This window comes from Cervus elaphus, chromosome 9 (assembly GCF_910594005.1).
Source record: "Cervus elaphus chromosome 9, mCerEla1.1, whole genome shotgun sequence".
Classification (NCBI taxonomy): domain Eukaryota; kingdom Metazoa; phylum Chordata; class Mammalia; order Artiodactyla; family Cervidae; genus Cervus; species Cervus elaphus.
This window is the reverse complement of record NC_057823.1, coordinates 46,381,638-46,403,801: the sequence shown is the minus strand read 5'-3', so window position 1 is coordinate 46,403,801 and position 22,164 is coordinate 46,381,638. Positions and strand designations below refer to the sequence as shown.

Sequence of the window (22,164 nt, the reverse complement as noted above, 5' to 3'; positions counted from 1 at the left end):
TTCTCCGGCATTTTCACCTGGACATTCTAAGATTCTAAGTTTCCTAATACTGATATTTTCTTTTTTTTTTTTCAAACTTTTTATTTTGTATCGGGGCATTGCCAGTTAGCAATGTTGTGGTAGTTTCAAGTGAACAGCAAAGAGACTCAGCCATGCATACACATGTATTCACTCTCCCCCAATCCCCCTCCCATCCAGGCTGGCACATAAACAGAAGACTTCCATGTGCTATATAGTAGGTCCTTGTTGGTCATCCATTTTAAATATAGCAGTGTGAATATGACCATCCCAAACTCCCTAGCTGTCCCCTGGGGCAACTATAAGTTTGCTTTCTAAGTCTGTTTTTTAAGTAAGTTGATTTAATACTGATATTTTCTTAATGTCTAGTTCTAAGTTTTTTTCCCATGGACTTGGCATGGAAATGTCATTCCAGCTTTTTTTTTAATTACAGGAAAATAACCTAACTTTAGAACTAAGACTGCCCTAAAACTAAAATTCCCAGCCTACATCATTCTAATCCAGCATTCTGCCTACTGAACCCTGGAGGGAAGCACCATCCCCAAAACCCCGGCCTCAAACCTGCCAGAGGAGGCAGGACAGGTGCTGTTTGTCTTGTCATTAAAGTAAGAGCCAGAGGCAGTCCCACTCTTCAAAGGTTAAAGCGTCTAGAGCTCTAAGCCCTGTGAGTCACAAAGCCCCATCATAGACTGTCCTCAGCCCCAGGCTGCAAAAATCTGAATCCTTCCGTCTGTATACATGGTCACAATATAAAGATCAGAAAATGTGTCTCCCCTCCCTGGTCAGAGTCTAGCATCTGCCTTCTGTCCTTCTAAGAGAGTCTGGGCTTGTCCTTTGGGTCCTCCAGCCAAAACTGCCCACAGGTTGGCCAAGCCCCTCATCTGGCTGCAGGTCTGCCACCTGTCTGGGAATCACCTAGAACTTGGAGGCAGATGAGCACATGCAGAAGGCAAGAGGACAGAGGCTGTCTGGCTCAGTGTTTCCAGCCTGCCTGTGCCAAGGTCTCAGCAGCTGGTGGACAAAAGCCCAGCCTGACCACAGGGGGCTTTCCAGCAGGGCCTCCATCCTGTCTAACCCCAGACATCACTCAGCCCTGCCCGGCACTGCCAGGGTACGCTTCCCTTACACAGACACAGCAGGGACACACACCGAGGAACTGCTCAAGTTGCCTCCTGCCGGGTCCACAGGGGAGAAAGTGGCTCCTCCCAGGGCACAGAGGCAGCCATGCTCTGTCACCACCAATTTGTACAAAACACAGGCCCTAATTCTTCACTGCTCACAGCCAGTCCCATTTGTAAAAGTGGAACCCTCCCCTGCATCCTAATCACCAACTCTAAGTGACACAGCCAGCAGCTCTGAAAGATGCCTGTTTTCTCTATTAAATTATGGCCTCACAGTGCTCAGAGAGCACCTCTGCAAGCAGCATATGGTGGAGACTATCAACACAGCAGCCTAGGCACCTGGTGTCAAGGGAAAATACAAAACCAGTCAACTCCAGTATTGCGTATTTCGCTACTTAAAACACTTCTCCCCCTTTTCCCAGCCAAAAAGAGGATCACTCCCTGAGTGTGCCTGGGTCTGTAGGTTTCCACCAGTCACCCCACCTCCGCTTTGATGGACCCTCACAAGGACTTCTTCCATTCTATGTTATAGGTGATCACAGAGGCCAGCACTGGCCAGGGCCAGCGCCTCATCCGCACACCCTTTGCTGGAGTGGACGACTTCTTCATTCCCCCAACAAACCTCATCATCAACCATATCAGGTGAGACTGGCCCACGAGCCCTACACTACTCCATGACCCAGCTCAGCCCTCTATGGGGCAGCTTTGCACCAGGGAGTCCCTGCTCCTTTCTCTTTCTCCCCAACTCCTTCTTTGGACCACATCAGGAAGGAACAGAGAAACAGCCCCATCCCTGTCTTAATTGTTAACGTTAAGAAAGGCACCCAGCTCCTAATGCCCTCAGGGGCCCAGTGAGGTCAGGAAGTCGTATCCTTGGGTGAGGACAGTAAAGAAGGAAACAACTGTGGTTGATTGCATACCCTCTCCTTGCTACAGGTTTAAAAAAAAAAAAAAAACAGCTAGTAGAGGTGGTCCCCCAACCTGTTTTATGGATGAGGAAACTTAGGCTCAGAGAACTGAAGTCACACAGTCAGGAACTGGCAGAGTCAGACTAAATGTGGGTCTCCCACAGAAGGGGAAGGAGGTGGGGGATGAGTTGAGAGAGTGGCATTGAAATATACACACATTACCACATGTGAAATAGGTAGCCTAGATATCTAAGATAGATAGGGAGAAGTTGTGTCACACAAGGAGCGCAGCCTGGTGCTCTGTGATGACATTACCTAGAGGGGGATGAGGAAGGGCTAGGGAGGATGAAGAGGGAGGGGATATATATATATACTGATAGCCGATTCATGTTATTGTACATCAGAAACTAACACAACATTGTAAAGCAATTCTCCTCCAATTAAAAATACATTAAAAAAAATTTTTTTAAAAACCGGGTCTCCTGTCGGTGCCCCCTTTGGCCTCATTCTCTAATAACCACAACCTGTGGCTCCTCTCGGAGGCCCCAGAACAGCTATGCAGGGGGCCCACAGGGAAACAAGGCCTCCTGGGTGCCTGCTTTGTCACCATCCAAAAGAACAGCTTAGTAATAACAGCCGTGGCCTCAACTACAAGCCTCATCCCAGCCTGGCCACTGCCCTTCCCTCTTCCTTTCAGAGAACCTTGACACTTCGTCAAGGCACCACTGCCGGAAGGCTGAGCGTGCCCTTTTATAAAGTCATTGAGACCCAATTGTCTTGTGGCAGTGTTTATGCCTTCCTTTACTCTGACATCAAGCACTTTTTTCCAGGAAGAAATGAATCATTTTTGCAAGCTAAAGCTGGACTTGTAAAAATAAGGCTCACCCATTTATATCCTTGCCCAAGGGAGAAAATAACCGCTTTCTGATCTCCCCACCTCACTCCAGAGACTACCCAGGGAAGAGCCTCTAAGATGGTTGTAAATGGTAAACCACCTAGAAGAAGCTGAATTCAGACAGGAGTCATGCAAACTCAGGCACTGCAGAGCCTGTGTGTGACTTTTCCATGACAGCTTCCTACCAGCCTGGGGTTTTCTTTCTTGCTCTTCCCATGCTCTGGCTCTTTAAGGATGCCATCACATGGGTATTTTCCCGTCTCTGAGACCTAGCTTGCTATTCAAGAGAAAATTGTGGAAGACATTTGTCTCTACTCCGGTAGATGTCCAAAACACCCAAAGGCCTCCGCAAGCAAGGGGTTTAGGCAGACTCTTGTGCTCAGAGTGAGTCCTGCCTGGAGTCAGACCCTTTTGCAGCTCACAGCCAGCCTCCAAAGAGGAATTTCACCGAGTCCAGATGCAGCAACCACCACCTACTGACCTCTTCCAGTAAAGCGCCCACTCTAAGATTTAATCCTCCCAACAGCTGTCAGAAGGAACTACCCTCTTTCAATTTGCAGAGGCTCAGAGGGGTTCAGCAGCTTGCCCCAGGCTCTGCAGCTAGCAGGCACCACGGGAGCGCCAGGCCATCTGGCTGTAAAGGTAAAAGCTGTTCTCAGCCCCAGCCCAGGGTTCCTCTGACCAGCATCGTCAGTGTAGCCAAGGGAGAGGCTGCCCTCACGTTCCTCTCTGAGGGTCAGGGAGCATGGATAAGACATCTGTCCTTGTTCTCTTGTATCTGCATCCCCAGGTTCTGACTCACCCGTTAGTCCACAAAACCGCTCAGAAACAGACTCACCTGTCCTGTCCTCCTAGCGGCAGAGTCAGGGCAGACACCTCTTGTCCTTTCCCTCCAGCCACGGGCCCACCACTTCTCAGCTGGTGCAAGGTCTCTGGGAAGCCGAATCAAAGACACCCCAGACGGAGGAGCTGCTGAAGGCGTAATTCCACTCCACCATTTCTAAAGATGTGTGCATGTTATAAGAGCATAAATCCAGGAACATTCTGTAACTCAAGTGCACTTGGTTTGAGATCACAGATGGCTCACTTATGAAACCATCTCCTACAAAATAGGAGATCTTATTAACAGGTATTAGATCAGCAAAGGATAGAGGACAAGAGAAAGGATGCCATCGTTTAAGACAAATGACAGATCCCTAACCCTCCTGCCTTCTGACTTCAGTCTTCATCCCCTCCCAGGTTCGGCTTCATCTTCAACAAGTCTGACCCTGCCATCCACAAAGTCGACCTGGAAACACTGATGCCCCTCAAGACCATCAAGCTGCAGAGCCACGGCTGCCTGCCGCAGGCCATGGCCCACACCCACCTGGGTGGCTACTTCTTCGTCCAGTGCCGGCAGGACAGCTCTTCTGAGGTCCCCCCGCAGCTGCTGATCGATAGCGTCACAGACGCGGTGGTCGGACCCAATGGCCAGGTCACTGGCACCCCGCACACATCCCCGGATGGGCGCTTTGTAGTCAGCGCCGCCCCAGGCAGCCCCCAGCTGCACGTGCAGGAGATCTCACTGCGAGGGGAGATCCAGACCCTCTACGACCTAAAAGTGAGCACGGGTATCTCAGATGTGGCCTTCCAGCGCTCCTTCACCCAGGGAGACCAGTACCATGTCTACGCCACACTTGAGACAGAGCCAGACCTGCTGTTCCTGGAGCTGTCCACGGGCAAGACGGGCGTGCTGAAGGGCCTGAAGGAGCCCGCGCCCACAGGGCCAGCCCGGGCCTGGGCAGGGCCCCGCAGGATTGTGAGGGACAGCGGGCTGTTCGGGCAGTACCTCCTCACGCCCGCCCGGGAGTCGCTGTTCCTCATCAACGGGAGACAGAACGCACTGCGGTGCGAGGTGGCGGGCGTGAAGGGGGGGACCACGGTGGTGTGGGTGGGCGAGGTATGAAGCAGTCCCGAGCAGGCACCCTGTACATTTTTACAGACAAAAGCAAAAAACCTGTATTCGCTTTGTGGTTCAACACTGGTCTCCTTGCAAGTTTCCTAGTATAAGGTATGCGCTGCTAACGAGATCGGGTGGGGTTTAGGATGTAGGATTTCTGCCTTGAGCTGCGATGAGAACCTGCTGCCGTGTAAAGGAATCATTCGTGCGCCCAGCTACGCGTCACGTTACCTGGGCCGCCCTGGAACCAGGAGCTCCAGCTTTCCAGGCGGATGCTTCTGTCAGTTGCCTTTGCATCCTCATTCTTTAACACCGGGTCCGTCCAGACTTCACCCTGCTGGAGTGGCCTGAAGCCGGGGGCTCCCAGGAGCAGGGCCCTCCCTCCTGGCCCGAGAGCCTCATCCACTCTCGCTCTGGACCTCATTTTCTCCTTTGCAGCTGCTTCTCGCTTTTCTTTCCATTTGACTTGTTGTAAGCCTGAGGGAGAGCCAACAAGACTTATTGCATCTTGGGGATGGGGAAATCACTCACTTTATTTTGGAAATTTTGATTAAAAACTAATTTTTTATAATCTCAAATGCTAGTAAGCAGAAAGATGCTCTCCCAGGTCCAGCTGTATTCTTCCCTGCCTTAGGCCACGTCTCTGAGAGGCACCACCCCACACCCAACAGCCAGAAAGAAGATGGTGGCCATCAAGGGGACTGGAGTCCTCTACATCATGGACACCCCCAAGTGCAGATCAGACCATCACACTGGTAAAGGCTCTGTTCTGGGTTGGGACCCCAAGACAACAAGACAAACCCTGTGTGCCTGCTTATCACCACTCAAGGGGGACATGTATTAGCCTGTCCAGTACCCCAGATTCAGGGCTGACCAGGTTTGTCTGGAAATGTGCCTGTAGAACAATGGCCTCCAGGCTCAATGCAGAAACCGCGACCCGCCCCCCAAGGATTCAAGTGGGGTCCAGGCGGGTTCCTTAGGCTACCCCTTTAAAACCCCACTGTCTTCTGCCTGTGGCCCTCGCACTGAGCTCGCACCCAAGTCCCTGCATCCACACAGCACAGACAGCACATTTCAGTGTTCCTTCCACACGGGTCCCCATCTCCCCAGGAACACACAAGGACATGGGAGGCCACTGCCACAGTACTCCCAAATGTGGTGGGCTCCAGGGCAATCAAAGAAGTACAACCCAACAGCCCTCTGACAACCCCGTATCAAAGAATCTCAGCAAGGAAGAGGCTCCCTCGGGCTCTCAAAACACCTTTCTTCTTCTCGTGCACATCGGCGGGTTTGAATGGTCATTTTTCAAGCCACCTGAAGTCAGAAGGGGTGTGGTTCCATCACAGACACATCAGTTTAGATGCCTTCTCCTGCCAACATGACCATGATTTTCCTGGGTTGCTGAGAAATGGCCTCTTTCAGAGAAAGAGAGACATAGACCCTGTCTCACTGGAAATACAGCATCTCAGTCCCACCTAACTGCCCAACCCAGCCCCCTCACAGAGCTCCTGGTATCAGCCAGTCCTCTGGTATGTCTCATGCATCTTAGTCCACCATACTCTTGTCCCCAGAAACTCCCGGGAGTGTGCCTAGACATTTACATTCACAGATTTTTTAAGATAAAATATGTAGATATTTGAGGAAACTGACCTCAAAACCTAATTATTTAGTTTTACAATAACTGGGATGGATGGAAAACACATCTCACCTTTTTTTATTATTATTATTCCTGCTTCAATCTCTTGACACATTTACTTGCACGTCTGTCACCGAAATTTTCCAACTTTTACAAGTTTCTTCCTTTGGGAAGACCTTCTGAGTTGTGGCAGCCCCTGGAAGGAAAAGAAAGTCTCTGAGTCTACATGAAGGAAGACCCGCCAACTGCCAGGCCAGAGCACCAGCCCCTCTGTGCTACAGGGATCCTGAGTAAGAGACCAGTCCAGCTGCAACTGGCCTTTTTCACTGGGAGTGACTTCAGCGGCAACTGTTCCTTTTCCACTATTCCTTCCACTTTCAAGTGTGGAAAGCTTATCAGCCTCTCATTGTCATCACTATGTAGTTACAAACCTGGAGATAGCCAGTTTAGGTCTTGCTGCCAGCATTTCAGATACAATTAAATAGGAGAAGGGAATCACAGCCCTGAAAATTGTGAAATTTGCAAATTCACAAAGGCAGGAAAGCCCATGTTTTTTCAGCAGTGCAGCCAACTGAAAGGCTGGCCAGGACTCCACCTGCCTCTTCCTCCCACACTTCAGCCCCAGCGGAATTTCATGGAACACAGTCTGAAAGCCACTGGGATATGAAGTCATCACAACAGCCAAGAGCCTTCTCATGAACACGAATCATCGGCTATCTACTAATACTTATATTAAAGGAATATTTGTTTTACCAAGAGTCACCCCAAAAGTCACTCACATAATGAACTATTTCAAAATTACTGGTGTTTTGAATAAAATTCATTGCAGAAAAATTCAACGTAGATACTTTTTTCAGACTAACAAACACACAAATAAACCTATAGTGATGTTAAAGGTTTGAAATATTACCCTCATTCTCCGTCTGCCCAAGTGAGGAAGACCGTACATGGGGGTACTGGGTCCAAAAGCCCGCCCAGCCATTCACGGACTGATAGTTGGAAGAGGAATTTGTCTGCTCCTAGAAGCCTTCATGGACTTCTGCACAAGGAAGGTTGGGTGTGAATCACACACAGTGAGGCCAATGCCATCATCCCAGCCCCATAACACTGAACCAGCAAGTCCTGCCTGGGGCTGGCCCAGGCTCCCTTCTTAAGTATTCATTCAAGTCATTCCAAGATCCTGCTATTTTCCCCAAGCCTGCAGAGGTAGCTGGAAGAGCCCTGTAAAGTCTAGGCGGGGGCCACACTCATGCCAAGCTTCAGATTCTATAACCCAGAGATGGCAACACAGGAAACAGAAGCTCAGTCCCTGCGATTCCCACCCCCATCTCAGCCTCCCAGCTCCAGGTTGGTGTCCTGGAGGACAGCTCTCAAGCCCAGATAAAGCCTAGAACCACCTGCCACTCTAGGGACTTGTAACAGCTGAGTCTTCACAGGAAAGCCGCCGGGAGCTGGCTTCGTGTGGCTCTACTTCTTTTCTGTTGACCAAATAACCTGTGAGCTGATGGAGATTTCAGAACTGAGTTGCAAAACAGAGTCACGATGGATATATTTTTCTACAAGGGGCTTAAAAAGTAATCCAATTCATTTCCACAGTGTGTTTCATTCAAATACCATGGCTGCTGCACCCTCTTCGTTATCACATTCCACAGCTCGCTCCCCTATCCTCCTCTTCAAAAGCCAGCCTCCAGGAGCACTGATACTGCTCCCAACTCTCTCCTACACATCCACCAATCTACCTCACATCCTCCTCTTCCTTGCACCCAGCACCCCCCGGAATGTGCACTCCAAACTAAGACACCAGACGGGCGAAGTAGGATGACAATGATGCTGACATGAAGTCCTTTGCCATCTCTCCCCACCCAGGACCCCAGATCCCACTCCAAGTGCAATCAGAACCCCTGGGGACACAGTCCCTTGCTGCTCAAATCACACCCCGAAGCCCTAGCTCATAGCCCTTTGGAGTTTGGTGACCAAAACTAGAGAGAACTCAGAACTGTCAGAGAAGTCCGTTATGATCAGAGAGAAACTGTAGGACAGGAATAGAGACTGTGCCATCTCAGCCAAGCCCTGAAGGGCTGAGCTACGTCCCTCCATCCTCGCTTTGTGCTCTGCCATTCCCACTTCCTTCCTATGCCTGGAGCCTCCTGCTCATGAACCACTCCTACAATTCAAGGGGCAACTCATCTAATCACCACACCAGCTCCCCCAGGGGCCTTTGCATGCTGCTTCCTTGCTTTGGGGTACAAGTGAAAAGTCATTCATCAGGTCAGATCCTATACTATTTGCTCCCAGATTGGCACACAGGCAAAGCAGTTTTGTCCAAGAAAGTCATTAGCTGCCTTGATTTCTCTCCAAAATCATAGAGATCATATAGAACAGGGGGGCTTAAAAGAATCAAGGGGGAAATACATAGTATTTATCCTCAAGGTGAGACTACAAGACCCCAAATACCTGGTGGAATGCAACCCATTTCCTTTAGTCTACACCAGGTTGCCTGCCGAGCCACTGGAGGATCTGAGCATCTTATCCGGACCTTCAGGATTTAGGCACCAGCCACCCAGCAGACACTGGGAGCCCAGTAATAATGGTCTCCTGTGAGCAGTACTGGGAATTTAACCAAACACAATGTGTGAAATTATGGAAGACAGGGGAAGAGCAGGGACTGACCTTCAAAATTCACGGCAAGGCTTCTTTAGCCAGCACGAGAGTGTTGAGCATGTGCTTGGTTTTTGCACAAAACCACGCTTCACACACCCCTCTTCCCAAGCTCACCCCTGTGGCCCCAGGGAGCAGGCCATGCCCTAAAGGGCTGTAGAGGGCTCAGCCTACATGCCATGAAGCAATAACTGTTGACTCACCTCTGCTCCCACCTGGTGACACGTGGCTCTCCACCTGTCGCCAAGGCAGGATCAGACAGTGCTGCCCCCTGGGGGCACCTTCTTCAAGAGCATTTCTGAGGAATGGCAACCATGAAAAATTGGCTGGAGATGGGGCCCAAGAGCTCTCAAATGAGAACATTTCCTAACTCTAAACCTTCATCTGCTGCCCAGTATGACATCTACCATGGCTTCAATAGTTGTTGGTCCCTGACTCCTTCAGCTGCTTCAGAGAGGTGAGGGACGGCAGTCTGCAAGCCCCATTCCTCACCCTAGACCCATAGCACAGCCTTCTGTGGTGCCCCCAGCCCACACCCTGCCTGCCTGCCACTGGCCAGGCCCCTTCTCGTTCCTGGACCCTTCGTACACCACCCTCTCCCCTCTGCTTGTGCTTCCTGAAGGCCTGTGAGATGATCTAAAAGCAGGCTAGGCATGGAATTTTGCCGCAGTGTCACACACACTGTGTTCATGCTATAGTGCCGTGAACGACCCTCCCAATATGAAGTCACATATACACGCTCCATTTGTCCCATTAGGATTCTCCTCCTGGCCCACCTCAGAAAACTTCCAGATCTCTCATGTCGAGGCAGATTACATTATTTTGAGCAGTTGTGTAGACTCCAAAATATATTTTCTGTAATCACTGGTATTTCTCAAAGGTTTCCTGTAATTACTATACATGTGAATTTTTCCTTATTTATAAAATATATATAAATTATTTTTAATACATCAACTTTAGTAGAAATTTGTACCAACACAGTAACTGTATGTGGCATTGGAAATAAGTTTGTGTTTACATTAACGTATTGCACAGTATTGGACACACCATGTATTTGCAGTACCACTTGATATAAAGATGTTTCACAGATTATCATAAAGTATTGTCATTGTAAATGCTCTTTTTCTGAGGATTTTACAATAAAACTTGAAAAAAGTTACCTCTTTTTGGTGCCAGTCTATGGGCACTTGTTAAAGGAGGACTGATTAAGTCAACCCAGGCCTGTATAGGGCCATGATGGTCAAGGCAAACTGGCCCCACTCTGACCCAATCCAAAAAGAGGCTGGACAAAGGCAAGCACCTGACCCCAGAAATATTTCTTCCCTGTGTCAGAGTTCCAGTTCCCAAAATGTACAACTGACGTCTGGTCCAAAACTTCTCATCACCTGCCCTGCAATGCCCTTAAAATCCACCGCAGCCCCCGGACTAATCCATTCTTGATTCCAGTCACTCTTGTTTCTCACTGCAGTAGACTTTCAACTGGGATGTATGTATAAAGAATGTATAAAGTGCTCAGGAATCACCAAGCTCCCCACGTGGAACACCTGCCATGAGCCACACGGTGCTAGGGAGGGGGCCAGGGGTCACACAAAGGAGACACAGTTCCTGCCTTGGTGAGCTTCAAGTCTACTGCACCACGACCAGTAGTGCAAGTTCTCGAGAGAGAGAGAGAGAGAGCGCGTCTAAGGTAAGTGGGCTGCTGGAGACCCAAAGAAGAGTTGCAGTTCAAGTTCAAAGGTGATTTGTTGGCTGAATTCCCTTTTCTTTAAGGGAGCTCAGTCTTTTGCTCTTGAGACTTTCAACTGATTGGATGAGGCCCACCCACACTACAGAGGTTAATCTGCTTTACTCAAAGTTTACTGATTTAACAGTTAATCTAGGGACTTCCCTGGTGATCCAGTGCCCCAGACTCCATGTTACCAATTCAGGGGGTCTGAGGGGTTCAACCCCTGGTCAGAGAACTAGATCCCACATGTCACAACTAGGAATTCACAGGCCACAACTAAAGATCCCGCGTGCTGCAAATAAGACCACCATGGGACCCACCCCAAACAGCTGAGAGAAGCTTCTATCCTACCCAGTGTTCACACTTTCCCTCCTAACTAGGCTGAAAGGAGGCCACTCAGAGAGAGGCAAAGCACTTGGTCCCAGGCTCCACATTCCCAGGTCTGGGAGGTGGAGGAAGGCAGGCTTGCCAGCTCTACTCACAGCCAGAACACCTCCACAGCCTTCACAATGTACTCGCTCTCTTGTTCAACCAACATCTTCCAACAACCATCTCTGTACCGAGGTCCTGCTCACCTGTAGCCCACAGTTTATAAAGAGTTAAACGGACCCAAGAGGAACCACTGGCACACAGATCACCGAGGGACCTGCAGGGGGCTTGGTGAGGAAGAGCTCTTTTGGAGAAAGTGAAAGTCACTCAATCACGTCCAACTCTTTGCAACCCCATGGACTATAAAGTCCATGGAATTCTCCAGGCCAGAACACTAGAGTGGAAGCCTTTCCTTTCTCCAGGGGATCTTCCTAACCCAGGGATCGAACCCAGGTCTCCCACATTGTAGGCAGATTCTTTACCAGCTGAGCCACAAGGGAAGCCCAGGAATACTGGAGTCAGTAGCCTATCCCTTCTCCAGATATGGAAGTCAACAGGAAGTGCTGAGTGAAGATCAGTGGGGGTGAGAGCCTGCCTGCAAACAGGAACAGCAAAGGGCTGACACAAGAGAGGAGTGGAGAACAACGGCACCGACCACAAGCACAACAGCTCTGTGAGGGGAGGTCACAGCACGCAGCAAGGCCAGCGGCTGTATGGTGGAGTGCCATGTTGTTGTGGCAACAGAGAGCATCCACCGGGCTCTGGGAAGCATCTTCTTCCCAGCCGGGCCCTGGGGCCACAGAGTGTCCAGGTTAAGGGGAAGAAAGAGAGAGGCTGCCAAGAGCAGTGAGTCTTCTACTAGTCTGCATCCAGGACTCAGATGCCTCACGGCTAGCACATCCAGCTACCTGGATCCTGGGAGCACTCTGCTCAAGAGAAGGCTGTCTTCAGGGAGTGAGGAAGGGTTGTCAGAGGAAAGCCAGAGAAAGCAGATGCCCCTAGAGGAGGTGGGCAGAAACTGACAGATGATCCTGCACAGATCCCTTCCTCTGAGCACAAAACCCTGGGACTTTGAGGACTAGAGGGAAGCTTCTATCAGGGGTTATAGGGGCAGAAGCCAGGTAGGCAAGGGGTGTCCAAACAAGCTTGGACTGCACAGCATGTAGTGGGGACATATTCAGACAAAGATGAGAATTGGGGGCCAGGAGGTAGGGGAATACAGGAGAAAGAGAACTGAGAAGCAGAGGGTATGCAAGCCCTAGTGGCAGCTATGGGGTGAAAAGAGAAGACTAACAGGCCTAGGCTCTAAATACCCCAATATGCAAGGGGTCAGTGGGCCCTCAAAAAAATTGGATGGTGGCTAGAAGGTGATCCCAGAGCCACAATTCTTCAATAGCCAGGGCTGGCTATGCCTGAATCTAAAATTAGTATCAACCCCAATGTTCACAGCAGCACTATTTACAGTAGACAAGACATGGAAGCAACCTGAATGTCCATCAGCAGATGGATGGATAAAGAAGACATACAGATGGCTAACAAACACATGTAAAGATGCTCAACATTGCTCATTATTAGAGAAATGCAAATCAAAACTATAATGAGATACCGCCTCACACCACTCAGAATGGCCAACATCAAAAAGTCTACAAACAATAAACGCTGGAAAGGGTGTGGAGAAAAGGGAACCCTCTTGCACTGTTGGTGGGAATGTAAATCAATACCGCCACTATGAAAGACGGTATGGAGATTCCTTAAAAAACTAGGAAGAAAACCACCATATGACCCAGCAATCCCACTCCTAGGCATATACTCTGAGGAAACCAAAATTGAAAAAGACACATATACTCCAATGTTAATTGCATCACTATTTACAATAGCTAAAACATGGAAGCAACTTAGATGTCCATCGACAGATGAATGGATAAAGAGGCTGTGGTACATATATACAATGGAATATGACTTAGCCATGAAAAGAAAGGCATTTAAGTTCTAATGAAGTGGATGAACCTAGAGCCTATTATACAGAGTAAAGTAAGTCAGAAAGATAAATATCATATACTAATGCATATATATGGAATCTAGAAAGATGGTACTGATTAATTTATTTGTAGGGCAGTAATGGAGAAACAGACATAGAGAATAGACTCATGGACACAGTGGCAGGGGGTGGAGAGGGTGAGATGTACATAAAGAGTAATATGGAACTTACATTGCCGTATATAAAACAGACAGCCAGTGGGAATTTGCTGTATGGCTCAGGGAACTCAAACAGGGGCTCTGTGTCAACCTAGAGGGGTGGACTGGGGAGAGAGATGGAGGGGGGCTCAAGAGGGAGGGGGTCACATGTATACCTGTGACTGAATCATGTTGACGTTTGACAGAAAACAAAACTCTGTAAAGCAATTGTCCTTCACTTAAAAAATAAACTAAAAAAAATAAAATTAAAAAAGAAGCTATGGTACCTATATATAATTGAATACTACTCAGTCACAAAAAAGAATGAAATAATGTAAGACCAGAAACTAGAGGAACTAGTTCTCCTAGAGGAGAACATAGGCAAAACACTGACATAAATTTTAAAAATTAAAATTGAAAAAAGAAGATATGGTACCTATATATAATGGAATACTGCTGCTGTTAAGTCACTTCAGTCATGTCCGACTCTGTGCAACCCCATAGACGGAAGCCCACCAGGCTCCCCCATCCCTGGGGTTCTCCAGGCAAGAACACTGGAGTGGGTTGCCATTTCCTTCTCAAAAATGGAATACTACTCAGTCATAAAAAAGAATGAAATAATGTAAGACCAGAAACTAGAGGAAACTATGTTCTCCTAGAGGAGAACATAGGCAAAACACTCTCCGACATAAATCACAGCAAGATCCTCTATGACCCACCTCCCAGAATATTGGAAATAAAAGCAAAAATAAACAAATGGGACCTAATTAAACTTAAAAACTTTTGCACAACAAAGGAAACTATAAGCAAGGTGAAGAGACAGCCTTCAGAATGGGAGAAAATAATAGCAAATGAAGAAACAGACAAAGAATTAATCTCAAAAATATACAAGCAACTCCTGAAGCTCAATCCCAGAAAAATAATCGACCCAATCAAAAATGGGCCAAAGAACTAAACAGACATTTCTCCAAAGAAGACATACAGATGGCTAACAAACACATGAAAAGATGCTCAACATCACTCATTATCAGAGAAATGCAAATTAAAACCACAATGAGGTACCATTTCATGCCAGTTAGAATGGCTGCTATCCAAAAGTTTACAAGCAATAAATGATGGAGAAGGTGTAGAGAAAAGGGAACCCTCTTAACACTGTTGGTGGGAAGGCAAACTAGTACAGCCACTATGGAGAACAGTGTGGAGATTTCTTAAAAAACTGGAAATAGAACTGCCATATGACCCAGCAATCCCACTGCTGGGCATACATACCGAGAAACCAGATCTGAAAGAGACACGTGTACCCCCAATGTTCATCGCAGCACTATTTACAATAGCCAGGACATGGAAGCAACCTAGATGCCCATCAGCAGATGAATGGATAAGAAAGCTGTGGTACATATACACAATGGAATATTACTCAGCCATTAAAAAGAATACATTTGAATCAGTTCTAATGAGGTGGATGAAACTGGAGTCCATTATACAGAGTGAAGTAAGCCAGAAAGAAAAACACCAATACAGTATACTAATGCATATATATGGAATTTAGAAAGATGGTAACCATAACCCTATATGCAAGACAGAAAAAGAGACACAGATGTATAGAACAGACTTTTGGACTCTGTGGGAGAGGGCGAGGGTGGGATGATCTGAGAGAATACCATTGAAACATGTATATTATCAATTGTGAAACAGATCGCCAGTCCAGGTTTGATGCATGAGACAAGTGCTCAGGGTTGGTGCACTAGGATGACCAGAGGGATGGAATGGCGAGGGAGGTGGGAGGGGGGTTCAGGATGGGGAACACATGTAAACCCATGGCTGATTCATATCAACGTATGGCAAAAACCACTACAATATTGCAAAGTAATTCAGTTCAGTTCAGTCACTCAGTTGTGTCCAACTCTTTGTGACCCCATCAATCACAGCACACCAGGCCTCCCTGTCCATCACAAACTCCCAGAGTTTACTCAAACTCATGCCCATCGAGTCGATGATGCCATCCAGCCATCTCATCCTCTGTCGGCCCCTTCTCCTCCTGCCCCCAATCCCTCCCAGCATCAGGGTCTTTTCCAATGAGTCAACTCTTCACATCAGGTGGCCAAAGTATTGGAGTTTCAGCTTCAGTATCAGTCCTTCCAATGAATACCCAGGACTTATCTTCTTCAAGATGGACTGGTTGGATCTCCTTGCAGTCCAAGGGACTCTCAAGAGTCTTCTCCAACACCATAGTTCAAAAGCATCAATTTTTCGGTGCTCAGCTTTCTTCACAGTCCAACTCTTGCATCCATACATGACCACTGGAAAAACCATAGCTTTGACCAGACATACCTTTGTTGGAAGAGTAATGTCTCTGCTTTTTAATATGCTGTCTAGGTTGGTCATAACTCTCCTTCCAAGGAGTAAGCGTCTTTTAATTTCATGGCTGCAGTCATCATCTGCAGTGATTTTGGAGCCCCCAAAAATAAAGTCTGACACTGTTTCCACTGTCTCCCCATCTATTTCCCATGAGGTGATGAGACCAGATGCCATGATCTTAGTTTTCTGATTGTTAAGCTTTAAGCCAACTTTTTCACTCTCCCCTTTCACTTTCATCAAGAGGCTTTTTAGTTCCTCTTCACTTTCTGCCATAAGGGTGGTGTCATCTGCATATCTGAAGTTATCGATATTTCTCCTGGCAATCTTGATTCCAGCTTGTGCTTCTTCCAGCCCAGCATTTCTCATGATGTATTTTGCACATAAGTTAAATAAGCAGGGTGACAATATACAGCCTTGACGTACTCCTTTTCCTATTTGGAACCAGTCTGTTGTTCCATGTCCAGTTCTAACTGTTGCTTCCTGACCTGCATACAGGTTTCTCAAGAGGCAGGTCAAGTGGTCTGGCATTTCCATCTCCTTCAGAATTTTCCACAGTTTATTGTGATCCACACAGTCAAAGGCTTTGGGGTAGTCAATAAAGCAGAAATAGATGTTTTTCTGGAACTCTCTTGCTTTTTTGATGATCCAGCGGATATTGGCAATTTGATCTCTGGTTCCTCTGCCTTTTCTAAAACCAGCTTGAACATCTGGAAGTTTTCGGTTCACGTATTGCTGAAGCCTGGCTTGGAGAATTTTGAGCATTACTTTACTAGCGTGTGAGATGCGAGCAACTGTGCGGTAGTTTGAGCATTCTTTGGCATTGCCTTTCTTAGGGATTGGAATGAAAACTGACCTTTTCCAGTCCTGTGGCCACTGCTGAGTTTTCCAAATTTGCTGGCATATTGAGTGCAGCACTTTCACAGCATCATCTTTCAGGATTTGAGATAGCTCAACTGGAATTCCATCACATCCACTAGCTTTGTTTGTAGTGATGCTTTCTAAGGCCCACTTGACTTCACATTCCAGGATGTCTGGCTCTAGGTGAGTGATCACACCATTGTGATTATCTGGGTCATGAAGATCTTTTTTGTACAGTTCTTCTGTGTATTCTTGCCACCTCTTCTTAATATCTTCTGCTTATGTTAGGTCCATACCATTTCTGTCCTTTATTGAGCCCATTTTTACATGAAATGTTCCCTTGGTATATCTAATTTTCTTGAAGAGATCTCTAGTCTTTCCCATTCTGTTTTTTTCCTCTATTTCTTTGCATTGATTGTAAAGTAATTAGCCTCCAACTAATATAAATAAATGAAAGAATAAATTTAAAAAATAAAAACAAAAAAAAGAATGAAATAATATGTCATCTATAGCAACATGGGTGGCCCTAGAGATTATCATAATAAGGAAGACAAAAACAAATATCATATGATATTGTTTATATGTGGAATATAAAATAATGATACAAATAAACATATTTACAAAATAGAAATAGACTCACAGATATAGAATTCCCACCGACAGAGGAGCCTGATAGGCTGCAGTCCACAGGAACTAAAGAGCCTCTTGATGAAGGTGAAAGAGGAGAGTGAAAAAGTTGGCTTAAAACTCAATATTCAAAAAACTAAGATCATGGCATCCAGTCTCATTGCTGCTGCTGCTAAGGCGCTTCAGTTGGGTCCGACCCTGTGCGACCCCATAGACGGCAGCCCACCAGTCTCCCCCGTCCCTGGGATTCTCCAGGCAAGAACACTGGAGCGGGTTGCCATTTCCTTCTCCAATGCAGGAAAGTGAAAAGTGAAAGTGAAGTGGCTCAGTTGTGCATTACTTCATAGCAAATAAATGGGGGAGAAATGGAAACAGTGACAAACTTTATTTTCTTGGGCTCCAGAATCACTGCAGATGGTGACTGCAGCCGTGAATTTAAAAGATGCTGGCGAGAGACCTCCCGTGAGTGGGGATGCACTGGACCCCCCTTTCCCCCCAACTCCGGGCAGTGGGGGCGAGGCCTCTCGGGCGCCTCAGTACCCTGTCCCTCCGTCCCACCACTCCCGCCACTAGCCCGGCCTGGCAACCTGTGATTTGCCGGGATTGGGCGGGGAGGGGAAGGGGGCAGCGGAGAGGGAGGGAGAGAGCCCAGTAAACGTGCAGCGGGGAGATTCAGCCGCTCCCCGCTCCCGCCCCCGCCGCGAACGACCCTGCCTCAGTTTCTCCGGCCCAAGCCTCCCTTCCCATCCCGTTTCGTTGTCATTCTCCAGAAACACTTGCCTTAACCACGAGAGCTCGTGGTGGCGGCCGAACTGGCCGCTCCAGAGGAGCCGACTGTTTGGGGAGGTGGGAGGCGGTCGGTTCCTGCTGGACTTCTCTTGAAGCTGCGTAGTAAGTAAAACCACGATTTGCCCTCCCCCCACCCCCCCGCAAAAAAAAGATGCTCCTTGGAAGAAAAGCTATGACCAACCTAGACAGCATCTTAAAAAGCAGAGACATTACTTTACTGAAAAAGGTCTGTACAGTCAAGGCTATGGTTTTTCCAATAGACATGTATGGATGTGAGAGTTGGGCCATAAAGAAAGCTGAGCGTCAAAGAATTGATGCTTTTGAACTGTGGTGTTGGAGAAGACTCTTGAGAGTCCCTTGGACTGCAAGGAAATCAGTCCTGAATATTCATTGGAAGGACTGATGCTCAGGCTGAAGCGCCAATGCTTTGGCCACCTGATGCAAAGGGCTGACTCATTAGAAAAGATCCTGATGCTGGGAAAGATTGACGGCAGGAGAAGAAGAGGATGACAGAGGATGAGATGGTTGGATGGCATCACTGACTCTATGGACATGAGTTTGAGCAAGCTCCAGGCGTTGTTGGTGGACAGGGAGGCCTGGCATGCTGCAGTCTACGGGGTCGCAAAAAGTTGGACATGACTGAGCAACTGAACAACAAATGACCTAGTATATAGCACAGGGAACTATATTCAATATCTTGTAATAACCTATAATGGAAAAGAATCTGAAAAAGAATAATATATATATATTAAGTACATGTATATATTGGGAGGTGGGAGGGAGACTCAAGAAGGAGGGGATATATGTATACATATAGCTGATTCACTTTGTTGTAAGGCAGAAGCTAACACAACATTGTAAAGCAATTATACCCCAAAAGTAAAGTATATATATATATACGTATAACTGAGTCACTCTGCTATATACCTGAAACATTGTAAATCAACTATACTTCCATTTTAAAAATTAGTATCAAAGTTGTAGAAACTATATTTGATGAAATAAATAGTACATTATATTATTCTCAAGTCTAAATGGGTATTATCTTTATGTGTACAAAGGTACCATTTTTATATGTCCACAGAAAGCTAGTTTGTTTCCTTAGCTCCCATTTCTCCAAGGCACTGGTCATCAGAGTTCATCCCTTCAAGCCAGAATTTTCTGCCAGCATGAATCCAGTTACTAGAGAGGAGCTATTGGTCAGCAGTGGCCAGAAGAACTGCTGGACAGTGTCCTGAGCAGCCCAGGAAGAAGGATGATAAGTGACAACCAACAGTGTCCCCTCAGTGCACAAAGGGCAGAATGCACCCCCAGATCGACCAACAACAGGGAGACTTTCAACATCCCTGGGGGATAAGAAAGAGAGTGTGACTCATGATACCCCAAGGAAACCCTAGAAGGAGCCACAGCCCTTTGCGCACACTGGTTAGGCTTTCTGAAAACCCAAGGACAGTCTGAATCAGCACTAGCTGATGTACTGCTAGTTAACCACATTATTGTTGTTTCAGGATATTAAAAAAAAAAAAAGACTCATGCTGTATATTATCACCTTGATAAAAGAATACTAGAGAGGAAATGGACCCAAATGTTTATCACTGAATTCTGGGATAATATGCAGAGCTAATTTTCTTCTATACATTTATTTCCATTTTCTAAAATTTCTGCAAGGAGCTACGCACACCACTTTTGTATTAAGAGAAATCTAACATCGACATCCACTAGTGAGTCACACAGGTGCACAGCAGAGAGCACTCTTGCTCCCTTTGGGTCAGGCGAGGACAAGGACTCTTATCTTTGGTGAGTGGGGGCACCGTGAACGGAAGCACTCTTCCCCCAGGTAGAAGCAATGACCACAGAGCTAAGCCTACCTTATCCTTACGCATGCAACTTGAAGGAAGAAAAACAAGCAGGTGAGGGCTGATGAAAAGGCAGTGGAATCATTCCTATGGCCCAGCCACCACCACATAAATGCCTCATCAATTCCTACCTCAGAGCCAATCATCAGACTTTCCTCCCTGAGCATACGGCAGATTCAATCACTCAGGCGATTCTACCACTAACAATGCTAGATAAACAATTCTCAAAGGAGACCGTCTTCCTAAACACCAAGTAGGTGAGAAGAGAATGAAAAAATAAGAGTGAACCCAGAGACAGAAGCAGGGTGGTCAGGCTATCTTCTTGAGAGCCCTTGTCTATCCAGGTAAACGGGCTTTCATTTCAACAGCCTCACCGGGTAACGGGAAGGACCCACTTGAGGCAGGAGTCTGCTAGGACACATTCTCCTATAGAAAGCTCGGCCCCAAAGAGCTATACTCTCAGACTAAGGGTGAACTAGAAGTTGGGCATTCCAACCCCAGCCCCAGGGAACCTCAAGGAAAGTTGCTTTAGGGCTGAGAAGAACAGGAGAAAGATCCTGCAGGGTCATATCACATCTGCAGACCAAACTCATATCACCCACATTCAAAAAACCTTAAGCCTCAGATTTAAAGATGTCTCAGCAAAATATAAAATAGGTAACAATCACAGAAAGAAAATAAATTCAAAGGACTTTGGGACATAGCAGTTTGCTATCGGCAGTTTAAGGATGAGTAGTTTGCTCATCCTTAGTAGGCATATTAAGAGCTAAAAGAACTGCAAAAAAATATTCAACTTCACTCAATAGTCATTGCTAATAATATTTATTATTATAATATATATAGTATATAATGATATATTATTTTTAATATTTGTATTTTTCAGCTATCTTACGCATTTAGCAATTTAGAGCAAATTAAAAATGGTATCAATCTGGATAGGAGATTTTGCTGCAATAATAATCAACTTTGGACCCTCAGTGGCCTGAAACAACAAAGATTTATTTCTTGCCCATTCCCTACATCCAGTGGAGGCTGTTAGGATGCTCTGTGCATTACAGTTTCTCAATGACCCAGTCTGATAAAAACTCCATTTCAGAGCTTCCCTGGTGGCTCAGTGGTAAAGAATCCATCTGCCAATGCAGGACACATGGGTTTGATCCCTAGTCCGGGAGGATTCTACATGCCGTGGAGCAACTAACCCCCTGTGCCACAACTACTAAGCCTGTACTCTAGAGCCTGGGGACCACAACTAATGACCTAGTGCTCTAGAGCCCATGCTCCACAACAAGAGAAGCCACCACAATGAGAAGCCGGCACACGACAGCTAGAAAGTAACCCCTACTCTCCACAGCTAGAGAAAAGACAGCGCGGCAGTGAAGATCCAGCATGGCTAAAAATAAATAACAAGTAAATAATTTTAAAAACACTCCATCTCAATTCATTTCCATAACTGCTGAGACTAGACTAAAGAGAATTGAGGCCAAGAGTCAGGAATTAAGTGCTCTAGCCTGGAAGTGAAAAAACTCTATTTCTCCTCACAATTCACTGGCCAGAACTACTTCATATGCGCAAATCCAACCACAATAGGGGCAGGAAGTTCAGAATTTTACTTGCCCCTGCAGAGCTGAAAACAGGATCAAAGAGCAACATTAAAGACTACAGAAAATTTGTGTTATCACACAAGAAAAGAGACATGAGCATCAATTCCAGAAGTTCGTTAGTCCTATAATTTAAATATGGATCGGAAATATCAATATAAATTCATATTTGTTGTGCAGTCACGCAGTCATGTCTGACCTTTGCGACCCCACTGTAGCACACAAGGCCTCCCTGTCCCTCACCATCTCCCGAAGTTCACCCAAGTTCATGTTCATTGCATTGGTGATGCCGTCCAGCCATCTCGTCCTCTGCCACCCTCTTCTCCTTCTGCCCTCAATCTTGCCCAGCATCAGGGACTTTTCCAGTGAGTCGTCTGTTCGAATCAGATGACCAAAATACTGGAGCTTCAGCTTCAGCATCAGTCCTTCCAGTGAATATTCAGGATTGATCTCCCTTAAGGTTGACTGGTTTGATCTCCTTGCTATCCAAGGAACTGTCAGGAATCTTCTCCAGCACCACAGTTTGAAATTCATATTTATACTTCCACTAATCAAACTGTCACTCAAACTTCAAAAGGACAAATAGCTAAAGCTCACTCAAGAAGAAATAGATAATCGGCACAGCTCCACAGC

General features: G+C 46.8%; 1 protein-coding gene across 3 annotated transcripts in view; it reads left to right on the top strand.

Annotated features, from left to right (window-relative positions):
• FSTL4 (follistatin like 4) overlaps positions 1-10,257 on the top strand; it is a 417,881-nt gene extending 407,624 nt beyond the window's left edge. For all 3 annotated transcript variants that reach the window (XM_043912771.1, XM_043912769.1, XM_043912770.1), the window contains exons 15-16: positions 1,672-1,781; positions 4,182-10,257. In XM_043912771.1, coding sequence (XP_043768706.1) covers positions 1,672-1,781; positions 4,182-4,887 — 816 coding nt within the window. In that variant the 3' untranslated portion in view covers positions 4,888-10,257. The remainder of the gene's footprint in view (positions 1-1,671; positions 1,782-4,181) is intronic.
• The last annotated feature ends 11,907 nt before the right edge of the window (positions 10,258-22,164 follow it).